The sequence below is a fragment of the Podarcis muralis genome, chromosome 1, assembly GCF_964188315.1.
Source record: "Podarcis muralis chromosome 1, rPodMur119.hap1.1, whole genome shotgun sequence".
NCBI lineage: Eukaryota > Metazoa > Chordata > Lepidosauria > Squamata > Lacertidae > Podarcis > Podarcis muralis.
In genome coordinates this window covers 79,582,398-79,601,050 of record NC_135655.1, presented here as the reverse complement: position 1 = coordinate 79,601,050, position 18,653 = coordinate 79,582,398, and the positions used below count along the sequence as shown (strand labels likewise).

At 45.9% G+C, this 18,653-nt stretch overlaps 1 protein-coding gene across 7 annotated transcripts in view; it reads left to right on the top strand.

Moving 5' to 3' along the window:
- Window positions 1–18,405, top strand: part of MYRF (myelin regulatory factor) — an 89,494-nt gene extending 71,089 nt beyond the window's left edge. For 5 of the 7 annotated variants that reach the window (XM_028736933.2, XM_028736913.2, XM_028736924.2 and 2 more), the window contains 16 exons: window positions 2,468–2,668; window positions 2,759–2,867; window positions 3,976–4,085; window positions 4,759–4,919; window positions 5,918–5,990; window positions 6,725–6,813; window positions 8,079–8,147; window positions 9,402–9,482; window positions 11,068–11,156; window positions 11,610–11,783; window positions 12,103–12,399; window positions 12,896–12,983; window positions 14,045–14,119; window positions 15,754–15,859; window positions 16,837–16,911; window positions 17,174–18,405. In XM_028736933.2, the coding sequence (XP_028592766.2) occupies window positions 2,468–2,668; window positions 2,759–2,867; window positions 3,976–4,085; window positions 4,759–4,919; window positions 5,918–5,990; window positions 6,725–6,813; window positions 8,079–8,147; window positions 9,402–9,482; window positions 11,068–11,156; window positions 11,610–11,783; window positions 12,103–12,399; window positions 12,896–12,983; window positions 14,045–14,119; window positions 15,754–15,859; window positions 16,837–16,911; window positions 17,174–17,260 (1,884 nt within the window). In that variant the 3' untranslated portion in view covers window positions 17,261–18,405. The remainder of the gene's footprint in view (window positions 1–2,467; window positions 2,669–2,758; window positions 2,868–3,975; window positions 4,086–4,758; window positions 4,920–5,917; window positions 5,991–6,724; window positions 6,814–8,078; window positions 8,148–9,401; window positions 9,483–11,067; window positions 11,157–11,609; window positions 11,784–12,102; window positions 12,400–12,895; window positions 12,984–14,044; window positions 14,120–15,753; window positions 15,860–16,836; window positions 16,912–17,173) is intronic. The other 2 variants (XM_077932404.1, XM_028736942.2) reach the window with 1 other exon arrangement.
- The last annotated feature ends 248 nt before the right edge of the window (window positions 18,406–18,653 follow it).

The following is an 18,653-nucleotide window of genomic DNA, read 5'->3' as shown; positions in this document are numbered from 1 at the left end:
AAGAACAGAGCAGCAAATTTTCAGCAGGATAGATCACATTAAAACAGTTGTGAGGGTACTTAGAATAAGGCTCATAACACATGTAATCGCAAAAGAGGAATAACGGGAAACAAACTCCATTTAGTATTACTTTTTAGACATATAACCAGAACTGTGTTAATGTGTACTTTTTTTAGTCCTGAACTTTTGCAAACGGTAAATTTGCATAGAATTAAATATTTTGATAGTCATGGAGAAGTGCAAAGACCTCTGAGGGACGCTGAAGCCCTTGCCACTAGTAGCCCTACAGAAGCTTCTCCTTGGATTTGGAAATTTCACCAGACAGTGCCTGGTGAAGCCCATGAGAGGTAGGAGCTTGGGCGGGAGGAGAAAGAGATCTCCTGAGAATCTTGAGAGGCTGGAATCTGCTTCCATTGTGTGTTCTGTGAAAATGTACAAAAGCAAATGTTTTTGTTAAAAAACCTTGGCTTTTTGTGCAGAATACACAATACCTGCCCAGTCCACAGAGGCTTGGCCAAAGGGCAGCATGACTACAATGGATTTTTGTGTACTTTCATGCAGAGGTGATGGTTAAATAGGAAAGTACTATGTCAGATAACACTCCCATTGAACACAAGGAGTGAAATTATACTTCTGTACCTAGCTGGTTAAAATTCCTCATTCCTGTGACTGTGCTTCTCCCACTTTCTAAACTTTCTGAACTCTGGATAGCATCACAGTGACTGTCTCTCCTCTTATTCAGATGCCCATAATGCCATGAATTTTGAGGGGAACATGTGAGGGAAAGGGGTCAGAGTTTGAGAATAACTAAACCCCCAGGTTCAGCTTTGGAACAGACTTGCATTGTGAAAGTGCAGCTCTGAACTGCATGAAATAGTGATAAAGAAGGATGCATAGGAGTGTTTGCAGAGGGGTGTTTGTGTAAAGCACGAACAATGAGCAGAATGAATCAGATAGGAACATTGGTGCCTAGAAAGAGTTACGTGAAATTAGCTGCTGAAGCCCAATTCATATCAGATGTAAAACTGTGTTTCTGTGCAATTTTTATTGACCCAGTATGCACGTAATACCAAGCCAAATTGTGATTTAGCATGAACGTGTGTTCCCAGGGAGGATATTGCTGCTGCTGTTCTCCGTCTCCAGTCCTGCTGCTGCTGCACTGCTCTGTTTTCAGCCATGGTTTGGTTAAGCCCTTGTCAGGACCTGGCCTCCTAGTTTGTCTCCATAGACAATATGCTAAGCAGGCAGGAGCAAGGGCAGTGGAGGAGCAAAGCACTTAGGATCTCCTCTCCAGGAATCCACACATTTGCAGTAAGCCGTGGTTTGGCTTGGCATCACATGGAAACCTGAGCCATTGAGCCCCTACATCAAATAGTGCTGTTTCTTGGACTTGACCCATGTGCAAAAGGTCCTTTTCCTGAGAAGCCACAATCTGTCCTTACTGCATTTGGGAATAGGGGCCAGGGGCTTCCAGACTAGGCAAGCTTAAGCCCTAGGAACATATTGAGAAAATAAGCACCATCTGAGATGTTTGATCCTCCTGTTCTCTCCTGTCACTCTTGTGCTGGCTTTGCCAATTAGCTCATCGCACATTTATCATCACCATCCCAACCCTCATGCAAGCCACCCTGTCACTTCCTTAACAATCCCTTGGGGATTTGTTTTGCAATGGTGATGCTTTGCCTCATAGCTAGAATTCCCACACACCCCTCCTGCTGAGAGAGAAAAGCTTGCAACTTTATCTTTATCCGTTGTGGGCTGGAAAAGGGCATTTATCTCAGCAGGTCTGTAAACACACACTGACTCAGAACCAAGGCTCCTTGTGCTTAGCTTGCAAAGTCAACCAGACAGCCTTCCGCAAGCTGTAAACAACTTACTGTTGTGCATTTTGTCTAACTACGCTGCAAAGTAAGTTTTCTTGGAGGCTGTGTCACTGTCTCCAAACATGGACAAAAAGCAGTGTGTTCTTATCCATGCTGATGGTCATAAAACTTGAAAAAATGAAACTGGAATTCCCAAAATACTCTGCAAAGCAACTTGCATTTCATCTGACTGCAAAAATGTGCACTGAGTTGCCTATAAGGTGTAGTGTGCAAAATACTTGCAGAGGTGTTGGGCCACTAAACACTGTGGAGGGCCCTTATCAAAGACTTGCCACGCTGCATGATTTCAATTGCTCTGGTGGTTTGTTATTCTGTGCCTGGCTGACTCATTTGCTTATTTCTCTTGCCCAGCTTCAATATTGGTTGGTGGGCAACATTTTTGTTTTCAATGATTCAAATCAGTTAACTTGCGCAAAAGAATTCCCCCCTGCATTTAGGAAGAGGGGAGGCGACTGTTCTGCATTGGTCTTGTTCTAAAAACAGCAGTTTTTTCTCCCCAATAACTTTGTTTCTCTCTACAGTTCTGTGTTGTTGACATTAATGTCCTATGGGCATCCCTGCCCTCTTTTCTTTTCTTTTTGCAGGCCTCTAACCCAGGCCAATTTGAGAGTGACAGCGATGTACTCTGGCAACGTGCTCAGCTCCCCGACACCGTCTTTCACCACGGCAGAGTTGGCATCAACACAGACCGCCCAGATGAAGCCTTGGTCGTCCATGGCAATGTGAAAGTCATGGGCTCCCTTATGCACCCATCAGACATCCGAGTAAAAGACGACATCCAGGAAGTAAGAGCTTGGCCCAGCATGCCTTAGTCAGTAGGATCTCTGCTTAGGAAATGCAGACCAAGGTCATGATTGTGGGTCTTATGGTTTCAGGTGGATACCACAGAACAGCTGAAGAGAATCTCCCGTATGCGACTGGTGCACTATAACTACAAGCCAGAGTTTGCTGCCACCGTAGGCCTGGAGAACACATCAGAGACAGGTACAGTCCCTTCACTGTCCCTGAGCTTCATCCTTGCACCTCTGCTGTTCAGGAGTTTTAATGCTAGCAAAGGTGTCAACATCCACCTTCACCCAAATCAGAGTATCCGCGATCTAACATATACCCACTGTTGGCCTGCACTTGGGACCTTCATAATAGTGTTTTCCTGTCCTTCTGTGAAACATCCCTTAGGCATACTAAATTGTATGTATACGGCATGTGTCATCTGATCATTGGTTCTGATGTTACAAATATATGACACTCTACTTTGAGGTCACAGTTAGTGAAAGTCCCCAGTATTACAGGGCTTGGGGGAAATGCTTTGGTCTTTCACAGTCATTGTCATTCATAGAATCATAGAATTGTAGAGTTGGGAGGATCCTGAGGCTCCTCTAGTCAAACCCCCTGCAATGCTTGAACACATCTATGGTAAAAATCAAGAAATGGGTCTCACAAACTACAAAGGTGGATCTCAGGTCTGAACTGGATAATGACCCCTGAAGTAGCACATGTCTCTTCTGGATGCTAGCTTTCTGTGTGCAGGTATTCCTTTTGCATGGAGAAACAATTTAATTACTTAAGCCCCACCAACAGATTTACGTATGCCCTGAGTATCAGTCTTCACTCAGGGAGGCTGCAGGGAGGTTTTCTGCAGCAGACAAATAAAGCATTCTTCCCCAACCTAGCGCCCTCCAGATGTTTTGAGCTACAACTCCAACCATCTCCAGCCAGTGCAGCCATGATGGGTACGACTGATAGGAGCTGTAGTGAAAAACATCTGACGGCTGCCAGGTTAGCAGAGGCTGACATAAAGTGTGGGCCGCATCTTCCTGCCTGGGAACACATATTTGCTTTATAAATTGTGAAGCTACCCTTAGTTACTTGCTTATTTCTACCCTCCCATAGGCTACATTTGAGTTGTTTTCTCCTACAGCATATTTTATACATACAGTATATAGCTGGAGGTATGTGCATCACAGAGTCCCCTACCAGCATTGGTCTAAACTCCCTCATACCTGATCCTAGCAGGTGCCTCTGGGATTCTAAGGTTGCATTTATATTTTGTGGCCCAGAGCTACTGTGATGCATGCTTCCCATTTCTGTTCAGGTGTCATTGCTCAGGAGGTGAGGGAGATTCTCCCAGAAGCAGTGAAAGATACTGGGGACATGGTCTTTACCAGTGGGAGGACTGTAGAGAACTTCCTAGTGGTGAATAAGGTGAGTGGAGCCCTCAGAAGAGGAGGCAAGCAACAAACAGAAAACAAGTTTGATAGGAATGACAAGACTCTTCGGGCATCATTTCCCACTCTATATATTTTTAGCAAAACCCAAGCCAAAGCTGAAATTGGGGTGGGGGGAGAGAGAGAGAGAGAGAGAGAGAGATAGAGATTGAGAGATATTTGTTCAGGGTTTGGAGGCCACTCTGGAAGAAAAATTTGAAGCTGGGGAGCAAGAACTGAAAATGCTTCTTTCCTTGGCCTCAAACGGACACACAGACCCAGACCCTCAGGCACACAGAGCACTCCCAGAAGGCAGCCCTCTGATGACCATTCTGGCGGGAGACACAGGGGGGTGATAAGTAGCTAGGGGCAAAGTCATCTAAGGCAGAAATCCTATGTAGGTTTTCTTGGGAGGAAACCCCATTGATGGAATTTTTTTCTGAGGAAACAGGCATAAAATTGGTCTGTTAACTGTGATAAGTAGATTATAGGCATCAAAGAGCAATCTTTCTGAGATGGAGGTGCTCTTGCCTTTGCATGGAAGGAGCTGGGTGGCAGCAGTGGGTGTGTGTGTGTTGAGGGTAGGGAATGATTGTAAATCACCAAAAAGTAAGGGCATAATGTGAGGACCTGAGCACACCCAAAGAGAGTGTTTATTTTGTCCATGCTAGGAGCGCATTTTCATGGAAAATGTAGGGGCTGTGAAAGAGCTTTGCAAACTGACTGATAACCTGGAGACCCGGATTGATGAACTGGAGAGATGGAGTCATAAACTCGCCAAACTCAAGCGACTGGACAGTATGAAATCAACTGTTAGCTCTGGAGCATTCAGGTACTACAGAGGCCTGTGTAAAAAAAAAAAAAAAAGCAAAGAGAGGGCAGTAAATTTAATATTCTAACTTCTTTTCAGTTAGAGTATTTTAAACAATACAGCTCTGAGTAAATGGGTTGTTACGCAGGCTGCAATGGTATACACACTTTTAGAATAAATTACGTTCCAAACAGTTGAACATCTGAGTAAGTAAGCATAAGATTGCATTGGTAGAAAAGCAAAAAGAACTTTGAAGTATGCTCAGATACGTACTCAGGCTAAAAAACTTGTTCCTCCACTGACGCCTCTTCTAACGGGAGGGCAAATATTGTGATCCCTTCTCCTGCCTCTTATGAGGTCATGGTCCCAGAAGAAGTATTCAGTTTGGGCCTCTGAACAGAGAGTGTCCCAGTGATTCAGAAGACTCTGTCTACTTAGTCCTCTCCCACAGGAATAAGATCTTCAGATAGAGCAAGCATCTATACTCTCTAAAGATGACTTTCCTGTAAATCTACATCTAAAAGTCCCAGTTTAAAAATCCGTTTCAGAGAGTACTCTGTTTTCAAAGAGGAATAGTGAAAGTAGTAGAAACCTTCACTAGACACCCAGTAAGTTTAAAAACAAAACAAAACCCAAACTGTTGTGAATGACCCATTTGCTAGTTAAACTCCTCTCTGGTAGCACCCTGACATTCTCCTTCATATAAGGACCCGTTCGCTGCACCTTATTCCCTCCCACCTGTGTTGAGTTTATGCCTGTGAACCAGCTAGATACCTATTCCTTGGCAAAAAAACAAATATTGACTACTTCACAATCCTATATTGGGTTATCACCCCATTCTCCAGAAAGCGACACCAAAGTCAATGTGGTCCGTGTGTATACATGCTAAAATTATGAAAACAGAGTGTTTGTTAAGAAACAGATTAGTAGTGGGAGAGGGAGGAGCAGCAGAATGAAGTGAAATTAAATGTGATAAGGAGTGCTGATCTGGGTGCATCCTAACTTTCCTTTCATTGTAGCCAAGCAGGGAGTCAGTTCAGCCGTGCAGGAAGTGTGCCACACAAAAAGAGGCCCCCCAAAATGTCCAGCAAGGTAAGAAGCCTTTGTAAGGGAGACACATGTTGTGATCTGAGCTGTGATTGCTCATGTGCATGAGGCACGTTTGTGTTATTGAAGCTGGTTCTGGCACTTGAAAGGAGACGCAGCTGCTGATTCTGTAGGCTGGGTTTGCGGCTCTTGATTGTACAGCACCTCACCATCATGGTGTGCAGATGGAATCGAATGTTTACCTTTGAGTCCCACAAACCAAGTTGTGTTTGCTGAGGCTGCTTGTTAAGGTGTTGGGTGAACGTTAGCACATACAAATTGAAAACGCTTGCATGGTGATATTTATGGTCTCCATGGGCTGAGAACTATTTTTGTATACATGATGCATTCCTTGATCTGATTTTTTTTCTGGTGTCTGAGCTGACTCTTGCATTCCTGCTTCATCCAGCAACCTTCCCTTGTGAATAATTTGCGTTCTGTTTCCTCTTCAAAAAGTCTGCATTTTCATTGCATTTCATAATTCCTTCACCAACTCAGGGTTCTCCTTTATTTCCTTTATTTAGTAGCCTTCTGAAATGTGGTACCAAAGCCTCCTCAGACACCTTGGCTCTTTCTTGGGGAGGGTGGGTGAACAGTTACCTGAGGATCAGTGAGGAGGGGGCACATTAAAGTCTGCTATCCCCAAAAGAATGACACAGAAAGATCAGAGTAGGAATACAGGGATAACTTTCTGATGAAATTTCTGATGGTTCTCTTTCCCTCCCCCTTGTCTTGTGCAGTCCCCTTCTGTGGTCACGGACCAAGCGTGCATCAGCCAACGTTTCCTTCAAGGCACCATCATTGCCCTGGTGATCATCATGGCATTCAGGTTGGTGTCTGCACACCTGGGCTGTTTCACACTCAGCAGATGAGTGGTGCACAGAACTGAGAATTTGAACCAGGAAGAGGGCCTTCTTGGTAGTGGTGTCAAGGCAATGAACAACTATCTGACTTTTAGAAGACATCTGAAGGCAGCCTTGTTTAGGGAAGTTTTTAATGTTTGATGTTTTCTTGTGTTTTTAATATCCTATTGGAAGCCGCCCAGAGTGGCTGGGGAGGCCCAGCCAGATGAGCGGGGTATAAGTAATAAATTATTGTTGTTGTTGTTGTTGTTGTTGTTGTTGTTGTTGTTGTTGTTGTTGTTGTTGTTGTTGTTGTTGTTGTTATGGGGGGGGGCTTCTGGCCTGTGAGTGAATGCTTATCTGGTTATGCTTATCTAGGGGTGGGCCAGTTTCATCCCAAATGAAGGTGAAGCAATAAGTGCTTTCTTCTTAGCACTGTGCTCTTGTCTCTTGATTGTTGCCATAGAATCACAGTGAAATGTACCTCAGTCATAAAATCCACCTATTTTAGGTTGCATGTGACAAAAGTGTGGATATCATTTTCATGAACACGGCTGAGCCTGTCCAGTGTATTGCTGGTTGCTACAACTGCACTGATGGCAACTACAGTTATTGTCCTGAAATCAGAAGAAAATTAAGTGAATCACTTTGCAGTAAAGTTGAAGAGCCTGGACTTTTAAAATTTATTTTCCCTCCCTCCTCCCACCTTTTTAGGGGGTGAGGTTTGCCACCACATTTTTCAAAATAATCGCAGCAATAAGGAGAACTAGAAACCTGTTTTTGTTTTGTTTTTAAGACTAGAAAGCGGCTTTGTTGGAAATTTGGAGTTCTGGTGCCTCCTCTTTTAGTTGGCAAATCCTGTATGTTAGATAGGCAGCCATGGGATGTCATGCAGAAACTGATCTGATGTCTTTCCTGGTATTGTTTTTTGTTTTGTTTTGTTTTTTACTATGGATTCCTGGCTACCAGAGTCCACTTGTAATAAATATGATTTCAAATCAAATTGCACTTCTGGGTGGTTGTTCTTCGGCAAGTGCCCTTTCTAACCATATTTTACTTTCAAACTGAGTTGGCGAGGTATGCCACTGAGTATATGTACTCTTTGATGTCCTGTGGAGTAAAGATTTCCCTGGACTTGAGTTAATCATACACACAAAGGCTGACCTGTTTGGAGACAACTTCCTTTTCCTCCCTGAAATATTGAAAGTTTATGTTTCCAAAGGCTCCGTTTCTCTTCTCTTCTCTTTCGCAGCGTGATATCCATGTCTACCCTCTATGTGCTGAGCTACCGCAATGAGGAAGACGTTGTGGATATAGAAGGGTATGTAGCTCCTTTTCCTGCCCCCATTCCTCCTTTGGTCACTTGCTTCCTCAGAAGGGAATGCATCTTCCTTTCGAAACCCTAAGTAGGAAAGCGCACAATCATGAAAGAAACCTTCAAACCAGAAGAGCGCTAGAAGATCAGATATGGAAAAGAGTGTAAGAAGGTGTTGAGAAGACCAGATATGTTATCTAGAGGGGGGAGGGTGTCTGAAAGAATCTCTAATACAGCTGGGGTTTGGGGCTGTCAGCTTGGTAAAGAAAAGGAGCACCTTATAATAAACACTGCCCAGGAGATGAGTGAAACGGAAAACATCAAAGCTGTTTCTTGGAAATATAGTCCCTGAGGAAATTTTTTTATTTATTGTGATTTATGGATGTGGCCCCAGAGGGAATTTATTTATTTATTGTCCCTAAGGGAAATCTCTTTATTTAGGACTGGTTTCAGCTACCCCATTCTACTAACAGAAGCCAGGGCAAGGACCCCCCAGCAGTGCAATGAGACTTTCCCCCGCTTGCACTCCCCCATGCCCCTCAAGATCCACTTGGGAGGGTGGGGAGAACCCCCAATGAGTTTTCTGGCTGAGTGGACATTTGAACCCTGGTCTCCCAGGTCCTAGTCTGACACTCTATCCACTAAATGGCACTGGCTCTCCCATAACCACAACTTACTGGCATGAATTGAGGGATTCCCAGGAAGTCAGATTCTATGCCAGATCTGCATGGTGAATACACAGAAATACAGAAATATATAGAGATGCATGACTCCAAATATGTGTTGGCTAATTTACAGTAACTGAAGGTCAGAGTCTTGGGGTGGGATTCACCAGTGAGTCCCATCAGCACAAGCCTTATGTGAGGGTGTCTGCTTGCACAACAAGGTTGGCTGGACCCCCAAAACTGGCTCTGGGGGGATTGGGAGAACCCCCAGAACAGTGCTAAAGGAGGAGAAGGGGATTGTTCTGTCCGACAAGCTGCAGTGATTGCGATGACTGGACATTCACCATAGCATGGCATTGAATTCGGTCCATAGGGAATAAGCATTCCAAGCTTCTTTGTCTGTGCGTACCCAGAAGTTTTAGATGGTTCACACCACTGTAGGAATACTTATTCCTAAATAATTGATTGATCTTTCTCTTTCCCTTTTCTACTTGTTTTCCTTTCTTTCCATTTATTTCTCTCCCCACCTCTTTTCTCTGCCCACCCTTCCTCCTCATCCAAATCACCCCTCCTTTGTTTTCCTGTTGCCTTGCAGTTCTTTTGCTGTGCCGACCACTTGCCTCCTGGCTCTCTTTCGGCACAGGGGTCCTGGCATCCCAGTTGCCCTGTGTCCACGGTATGGTCCTTCTTTTTCTGTATACTGTTGATGTAAATGCTGCATCCTTTCTGATGATGACTTGTGTTTCCATGCCACCCACTCTTCATCTTCTGTGTTTTTCTTTTTCTTTTTAAAGCTGCCTATATTTTAGTACTCCTCCTCCTAAACAGAGCAGGGAGACAGACAGACAGACAGAGAGAGAGAGAGAGAGAGAGAGAGAGAGAGAGAGAGAGAGAGAGAGAGAATGTAAGAGCTCAGCTGGAGCAAGTGGAAGACCTATCTAGTCCAGCATTTGGTTCTCACAGGGGCTAACCAGATGCCTAACTAGAAGTGCCGCAGGCAGGACCTGAGTGCAACAGCACTCCCACACTTGTGGTACCCAGCAACTGTCTCTGACACTGAAGGTAGCACATAGCCACTGATATCCCCCACAAATGTGCCTAATCCCCCTTTAAAAGCATGCAAGTTGGTGGCTGTCACTACATCTTTTGGTAATGGATTTCAGAGTGTAGCTCTGGGCTGGGTGAAGAAGCCCTTTCTTCTACATCTTCCAACATTCCATTTCCTTGGATGACCCGAGTCTCTAGCATTATGCGAGAGGGAGAAAAATGTTTCTCTATCCACTTTTCCCACACCGTGCATAATTTCATACACTTACATCCTCTTTGACTTGCCTTTTTTCTAAACCAGAATGTCGCAGATGTTGTGACCTTTCCGCACAGGGGAGTTACTCCTGTCCCTTCTTCATTTCACTGTTTGAATGAACATTCTGGAGCCAAGCAGGGCAATGAAATTTAGGCTGAGAGGGAGCCACTTGGGTGGTGCAGTACCTAAGCTGGGAATTAGGCAGCTGAAAGCACAATCCTAACCATGTTTCATCAGAAGTAAGCCCCCTTTTCAAATTTCATTGGAATTGAATGGCATTTCCCAACCCCACCCTCACCCTGGAAACAATTTTGTTGTTGCTGCTGTTGCCCAAAACTCTCACAGCATGAAGTCTACATAGCAGCCAGCACTGCAGCAGATAGCTAACCTGCCTCACCAGTGAGGGAAAAGAAAGGCCTAAGGCTTTCCTTCCTGTGCATCAGCATAGGGAACAAGTCCTCAGGTTGTGGATGGAAGAATGTCTGTACTTGCAGAATGCAGTTTACAACTACATATAGATACAGCTGTGAGGGGGGGGATGACATCTATAGGCACATCAAGTGGAAATAGTGCTTCTTCAATTGATATGGACTAGAGAGAGATCAGGGACCTGGTCAGAAGCCATTTGTCAGATTCTGAATTTCTCTTTCCGTCTCACCTTTGGGCATTTGCCATCCCTGTTGAGATGGGAGGGTTGTAATAGATACCTGGCATCAATTTTAGGCTTTGCCTGATCTGTTCACCCATTGACACTTTGTCAGGGTGTCCTCCTTTTCCCATCCTGCTTTCTGTCTTGCTTTCCCCTCCCTGTCCTCCTTTCTACAGCCTGTTTGCACCCTTCCGTTCCAAACCTTGATGTTCAGCTGCCTCATTAATCCATCTGTTAGCACACATACCATTTCTTCAATATATATGTAAAGACTTCAAGTGACATTCCCCCCCCCCCCTTGCATTCTAGGTCCAGTCAGAACATTGATAAGAATCAGATTATGTTTTCTACTGCTGCCTCATCAAACACACCTGATGATGCTTCCCTTAAACAGCATGGTAGGTACCAGTTGTGGCTGTCTCTGTGAAAATGTCTCCCAGGCTAAGCCAGTCAGGTGTTCAGCTGGAAAGTCAGGCGTGGGGAACGTGGCTGGTCCCTCTTGTGTGTTCACATGATGGGCAGGTTGATCTACCATTTCACCCAAGAAGCAGCTGTCCCTCTACTGCAGTAAGCTTCATTTTTAAAGAAAATCAGCACTACACATCATGGGCAGCTTCTGCTCACTATTAATGGCGAGGGCCAATGTAATACATGCCATCTGCTAATGGACAAACTCAGTCCTTGTGCACGCAGAAGGCCTATATTGAAATAAATAAGTCCCAAAGTGGTTGCATGAACCAGGCCTTACAATGCAGGAGGTTATTGTGTGTTGCTCTGTCTCTTTGTCATTTTACTCTGACCTACATAGAACTGGTGCTGGTATTTTTTCATTATTATTATTATTCCTACAGCCACAACACATGTGCCTGAATCGCTCTATGACTTGCCTGCCCATAGCATATTAGTCTGTTTCGACCCGCCTTGTTTCTCCATGTGCTGTTCTCCTTTTCTGAACACCATTCCAAACAACGTATCTTCTGATGCAGCTTCTGAGACTACCACCCCAGCCACCAACAACCGGACAGGTAAACGCTATTCTGTCTTGAACACACAATTCAGCTTAGCAATAAGGCATTTCTGCTCGCCTGACAGAATGCTGTCCCCTTTCCTCCCCCTGTGTGCTTCCACATGGAAGGTTTAACTAACTCCTATACCTTTATCTGATTTGCATTGCATTGTTTCCAGAAGTTTGCACTTCCTGAACATATAAGGTTCAATGATAACTTAATGTTGGGAGGGTAGGTGTAAGTTTGGTGTATGGAGAAAAAGTAGTGAGGATTCTTGCCCTCACATCCATTTCAAAGCGCAAACCACAATTCTTTTCTCATTGCTCTACCTTCACAGATCAAAGCCTCATGTCACTGCTGCCAGTGACCAACATCAAAGCTAAATCGAGGGGAATCACTGGCAAGGTGACTTCCCATACAAAGTGGCCAAAGACCCCTGAGCGATCACGGGGCTTCAGCAGCCCCAATGCCAGCCCATCCGCCCCCTTCACCCACATCCAAGGAAAGTCCAAATACATCTCCAACCTCCCTCTAACACGCAACAGCTTCTCCCCTGGGCAGACACGGCAGCGGCGCAGCACCACCAGCCAATCAGACTCCGAGGAGCCCAGCACAGGAAGCACCAGCCAGGAGGGTAAGCATCCCCTCTTTTCCTTGTGACTGTTTGCTGTATATTTAGACCTTGACACAGGATCTGAGCACAGCAGCACACTTTGCACCTGCAGTTTCCAGCAACTGGGATACTGCCTCTGACCATGGAGGCAGAGCATAACTAGCGTGGCTAGTAGACATCAATAGCCCTGTCCTCCATGAATTTGTCTAATTCTCTTTTAAAGCCACGCAGGTTGGTGGCCATCTTTGCCTCCACTTCATGACCTTAGAAATCCCTTCCAGCATTGTTCCCTAGCCTGGTGCCTTCCATAGGTTCTTGGACTCCCAGTTCTCAGGAACCCCAGCAGCTGGTCAGGGATGGTGGGAGTTGTAGCCCAGCAACATCTGGAGGGCACCAGATGGACAAGACTGTATTATATAGCTTTAGGAGCTCTGATGGTTCTCCGAACACCCATGACTTGGCTTTGCCTGCCGTGTAGAATAACTTTCTTCCTGTATGGATGATTTCCCCCTTGCAGGAAAAGCTCCTGTGCTCCAGTCCATATCACTTGTAGAGAGCAACGTGGTCATCACGCCTCAGGCCTGTGCTGCTGGTGATGAATGCAGGTGGGTGAAGTGCTGTCCTGCCATAACCTTTGTTAGGCCAAGTTCTCAGCAGACTGGGCTTCTCCTAGGGGGGAAATGCAGGCAGCTGATCAATGAACAAGTCAGGATTTCCCCATGCATTATCTTTATTGTCACGCCAAGACCACTTGCGTTAGCTAGTTTTGTGTTTAGTGACGGAATCATTATCGGATGTGGGTTCATGTATTGGAACAGCAGGGAAGTTTGGACACAGGCAGAAGGCTATGTTGAGGTGGAATGCTTCTGACCAGAATCCTCAAGTTGCCGTGTAGACTGTAGACCGTGTAGAGAGACTGTAGATTTATTGGGAAGATATGATCTTGCTGGTAGTGTGCCTGCTTTTCATACAAATGGTCCCAGGTTCAAATCTCTGGTGTTTCTAATTAAAGGTGTCTCTGTTGGCAGGGCTAGGAAGAAACTCTGCCTAAAACCTTTAAAGCGGGCGTGGGGGAACTTTCTCAGCCACAGGGCCACTTTCTCTTCTGAGCACACTTTTGCCAGAGGCAAAAGCAGGTGGAACAACTATTGTAAATGTTACCTTTCTACAGTAAGCTGGTTTCTACACACACACACCCCTCACCCCCCTCTGTCCTCCCTCCCGGCAACTAAGAAATTTTATCAGAGTTCAAGGACACAATCCAGGCAGGCGTGAACACTCACTGAGGGTGCAGAGTTGCACTGGTGAGGGGCATGAATAGGGGAGAAAGGGATGTGGCATGGGGAGAGTCACAGGGGCCAGATAGAATGGCTTGTGGCCTCCAGGTCAGAGGTGCTCCACCCCTGCTTTAGAGAGTCCCTGCCCTCTCAAGAGCAAGCAATACTGGACAATGCTGGATGGTACAATGGCGTTTCACAGCCTAAGGCTGTTCTCCCAGCCGGGGTCCAGCATGATATAACTCCCCAGGGATTGCATTGGATTGTGAGCTGGAGGTGCAGCAGAGGAGTCGGCATGGCCTGGTTCTAATGGGGAGGGATACAGCTTCCACAACTAGAGGCTGTTGCTACATGTTATTTATGCTGCCGTTTTCTGTCTCTGCATATAGGACGGGGAACATCACGTACCGCATCCCCATCAGCAAGTTTACTTCGGTGAACACAAATCTTACTCTGGAGATGAAGTGAGTAAGAATTCCTGGGAAGACAAGGGGCTCTGGGGAGGGGTGCAGCCTCAAGTGACATTGCAACGGTCAGCAGCCAGCTGAATATCAGGTGGGAGTTGTGAGCAAGAAGGACTCCATCCTGGTCTCCGAACTGTAGGTGGAGAAAGCAGAAGAGCCCACAAGCAAGGAACTTCTGTCTGCTGTGTGTTCATCTGTCTCTTTCTTCTCACGCCTTTCACGGCCCTGAACCACAATGAAGACATAGGCAGGAGAAAGGAGAAGGGCTTTAGCTCAGTGGCAGAGGGATATGCTTTGCATACAGAAATTCCCAGGTTCAGTCCCTGGCATTCCCATGTGGGGCACACAGAGAGGGAGACCCCTGCCAGAAACCCTGGCAAACTGCTGCCAGTCAGTGTAGACAGTGCTGAGCTAGATAGGCCAGCTGTCTGATAGGGTATGGGGCAGCTTCCTGTGAGAGAACTCTGTTCTCCAGGTATCCTCCTCTCCCTCCCCACACTTGACTTAGCTTTGCAAGATGAGAGCAAATCCTCTTGAATGAAGGGGATCCTCTCTTATGCTGGCCTCTCCACTCCTTCCAGCCAGAACACAGCTCAAGAGGAGATCCAGGGGATTTGTCCCACTGCTGCTTGCTTGTGCACTCCTGACCCTCCTCCCCACCTCTTTCATGTAATCCAGGGGGGAAAGTACTGGGTCGACTTTCAGGAGTTTAATCTACCATCTCTATTCAAAGTAGCCTGCTGCCAAGTGCAGCTGCAGACTGTCATGATTTGGATTCTCATGGAGGGAAGGTCTCCCATTCTCTCCTCCTGCCTGCAGCCCCCTGGAAAAAAACAACGATCCAGTTGGGGGGGGGGAGCTCCTGCACATTATTCAGGAGCCCCTCCCCACTCTCCAGAGAGGCTTTTCAGGCATCACAGGTGGCCACAGAGAGGGGTGATTAAGGAGGCAATTGGAAATGTTCTTTCCATATATTTCTTTAAGTTAACTTAGACTGCAAGCCTCTGTAAACATATTGAAATAGAAGTAGTAAGAGAAGCAGCTACTTTGAGTAGGTTGGTGGGTGGATATGCAAAGTGGTGAAAGTAGCTCACAAAACTGGAATGCACAGATCAGAGAAGATGAAATTGTGGCATTCCTGTTACTGAGAAGTCCCCTCCAGACTGGTGAGTCCTTTTTTGTAAGTGCATTCTGCAAATGTCAGCAAGGCAATATTATTAGCCCTTTAGTGGCAGATTTATACTGAACCATCTGCACATCGTTCCGCCTTTCAGTTGTTTTGAGGTGCTTGCACTATAGGGTAACAACAGTGAGATTTTTTAAAAAGAAAAGTAAAACTGGTACCTTCGTGGTATGAATTTTTAGGAGGAAATTACGGGGCATGTACCTATTGTAAATGAAGCAGTATGACCGCCACAAAATTTTTGCAGGCACAAATGGTATTGAAGGTGCAATCATGTATAACCACTCCAATAGCACAATGAGCATGAATTATGATGAATGCTCAATTAAAAAGGGGGTCTTTAAAGGTGCTGCAGGTGAGAGTACCAAAGTATGACAATGTTGCGTATCAAGACTGCTTACCTTTTTGCCTCCACTAAACATCCTCCTCTGCCCTTTCCTCTCTCTCCCAGCGCCTCCTCTGCTGTGTCTGGCTATTTTTGTGGTTTCGCCTCCAGCAACCCATGTCAGCACAACACCGTGAACGCGGACAGCTTCTCTGATGCAGCAGGCACCCAGGTAGGACCACAAAGTATCATGGCTGGCAGGTGCTTGCCAGTTGCATCCCTAAGTTGCTGCTCGTAATAGAAAAGGAAACTGGTGTATTTAGTTTCTGCATACTGTTGGGTGAATGCCCTTTGGATCCTCTTTAAGGCCGCAATCCTCACTGAACTGTGAGTAAGGCTCGCTGAACTTCTGTATGTATAGTATTGTGCTGTAAAGGAGAGAGGTAGAAAGAGGCATACCTGTCAAGGTTGTATGTGAAGGCTTTCCTGGGAGATAAAAATGCGTAAACATTCATAAGTAAACCATCTTCATAACTGGTCATCACTGGCTTGTTCAGCTTTTAGTGCTGGCTGGGCATACGGTCTACATTTTTAACCACATGTTTTTCAGAATAAGTGTTGTCTCTTCTTTCAGAGCAAATCTGGGGCAAGTGACATTTGACCTTAACTGCATGGTTCTGCAGTGCAGGTCTTGAGTGCAGGTCTTCACTCCACCCAATTGCTGGCATGGGGAGCAAAGAACTGAAATAGCCCTCTCGCTGTGTAGAACCTAGTAGTAGTAGTGGTGGTGGTAGTAGTAGTAGTAGTAGTAACAATAATATATTATTTATACCCCACCCATCTGGCTGGGTTTCCCAGATTACCACCATTCTTTGTGGGGAAAAGCCCACACAAGGGCAGAACTACACAGTTAAGGTCATATGTAGTTTGACCTTCACGGTTCAGTAAGCTGCATTTTCCAGTTCAGTAAGATCTTAATTCTGTGTATCCCCATCCCATATTCTCTGCCCACCCAACCCGTGGCTACAAGAGAGGCACAGCAAGTGGCAGTGGTAGGTGGAGTACTGCATCTTGCTGCCTGTTTCTCTCACATCGATTTTCCACTACAAAGAGGGAGCAGAGAGCAAGGTGCATTAGCTCTCCCTCTAGCACAGGCCAGAGAAAGAGGTCCTTTTAATCCAGGTATGGTTTCTTCTACTTCTTCCGTAGGGAGTAACATACCATTGGCCTGTGGTGATGATGCCGTTCCAGGAGTTCACCTATCACTTCCGATTTGCTAAACCTGTGAGTATAAGTACCTGCAATATCCTCTCCCAACGTAACAGCCTTTAGATTCATCCTTTAGAGCTGGGGGGGGGGGGGTTATATCAAAAGATGACCGAGTCAGAAAATTTAGTCAAACTCCCCTTACCCAAATATCTGAGTGTTTGCACCCAGACACAGGGCCTTGGAGATGCCTCTCGTTGTTGTTGGCTAACCTTTGTTCTTCTGTGACAGTTTCCAGTTCCCTTGAACCTTCTTTTTCTTCCTTCCACTCTCATCACAGGGCCAAGCAAACTGCAGTACTGCTGTGGAGCAGATGGGCTCTCTCTTCACTGACTATTACTTCCAATTCTACTGGCTGTGTGAGTGAGTCTCGGGAGCACCACTGCCCTTGGACTGGAACTGAAATGGGCCCACATGGCTCATTGGACTGGATGTTCCCTCCCCCAAGTCCTATCCTGTTGCCTCTGTCATCAGCTGGTGTGGTTCTCCCCCACCCCACCCTGCGGTGGAATATCAACATTAGAATGCCAAACAACTTTGGGGGAACGATGCCACTAGCAAGCAAAACATGGAAATACTGAGGCATCTTTTTCCCCCTTGACATGCCAGATGCTCGTCATTCAGTCCTCCAAAGGCCTTACTTGTTGTAGAGACATCGACATTCCTTCTTTTTCCACATTTTTACACTGGATTTGAAAGTTCTACACTGGAGCCATGCCTGGATTCAATGTCTTTGGGCACCTCAGAACTACAAAATACAGTTCAGCTGGGAAGAGATCTCAGCACCCAGAGAGCCAACGAAGCGGCTTTCTTAGACACTGGCGTTTCTCAACGATGACGCTGGGAGTCCTTCTCTAAAGCTGAAACACTGGAATTCTTTCTGTAAAAGGAATATTCTGCCTGGCTGTGTTTGCAAGTCATACACTGGAGTTTCTGACCTTCTGGCTGGCAGCTAGCCTCTTCTCTCTTTAACTTATGCTCTGCAGAAGTCCTGGTGACACTGGAACACACAAATGACCAGTCGTTTCAAACAGCATCAACCAATGGAAAAGCAATGGGATTTGCCTCTGGCTTCCCCCCTCCCTCTCTCTCTCGCCATATAGTTACATTCCAGGGAGAGAAGACCTCAGTAACCTCACAAAACCAACTCTCAGGCAGGCTAGTTTTATTCCCAATGTGCCTTTTTTCAGGATTGGATAAATACGCTTCTGAAGAAGCAAGCTCAAATCTACTTGAGGAAAGCAGTGTCTGAGCTTTGCCTCTGGACTGATATAATATGCATTGGCATCCTAGGGCTCCTCCCGAGGCCCACACATTGAGAGCAGCAAAAAATGCCTTTCAGCCCAACAAGCACATGGCACGGCCCTTGCTCAGCAGGAGACCATCCCTGAAGTTGAAGAGGGAGGCCATCAGAACGTATAGTATACACTAAACGTATATCCAGACTGAAAAGTGTTTCGATCCCCAAGGGGTCACTTGTCAGGCAACAAACAGAACATTTTTTTCACTCCAGACCTTAAGCCTCCTTGGCATTCTTAAGAATATTTTGGGTGTATTTTGGGTAACTTACTGTTACAAGGTGTTAACTTGCTAAACCACTGATATTTCCCCCTCCCCCACCACACAAGATCAGCTTGTTTGATTATTGATCCACTTGTCTCTCATAGGAAACCAAAGCGGGCTGTCGCTGGGCACCAGCCTGAGTCCGCATTTTGAATCGGGGAAGTGCAAGGAGTTAAGACAGATGCACAAGCACAACC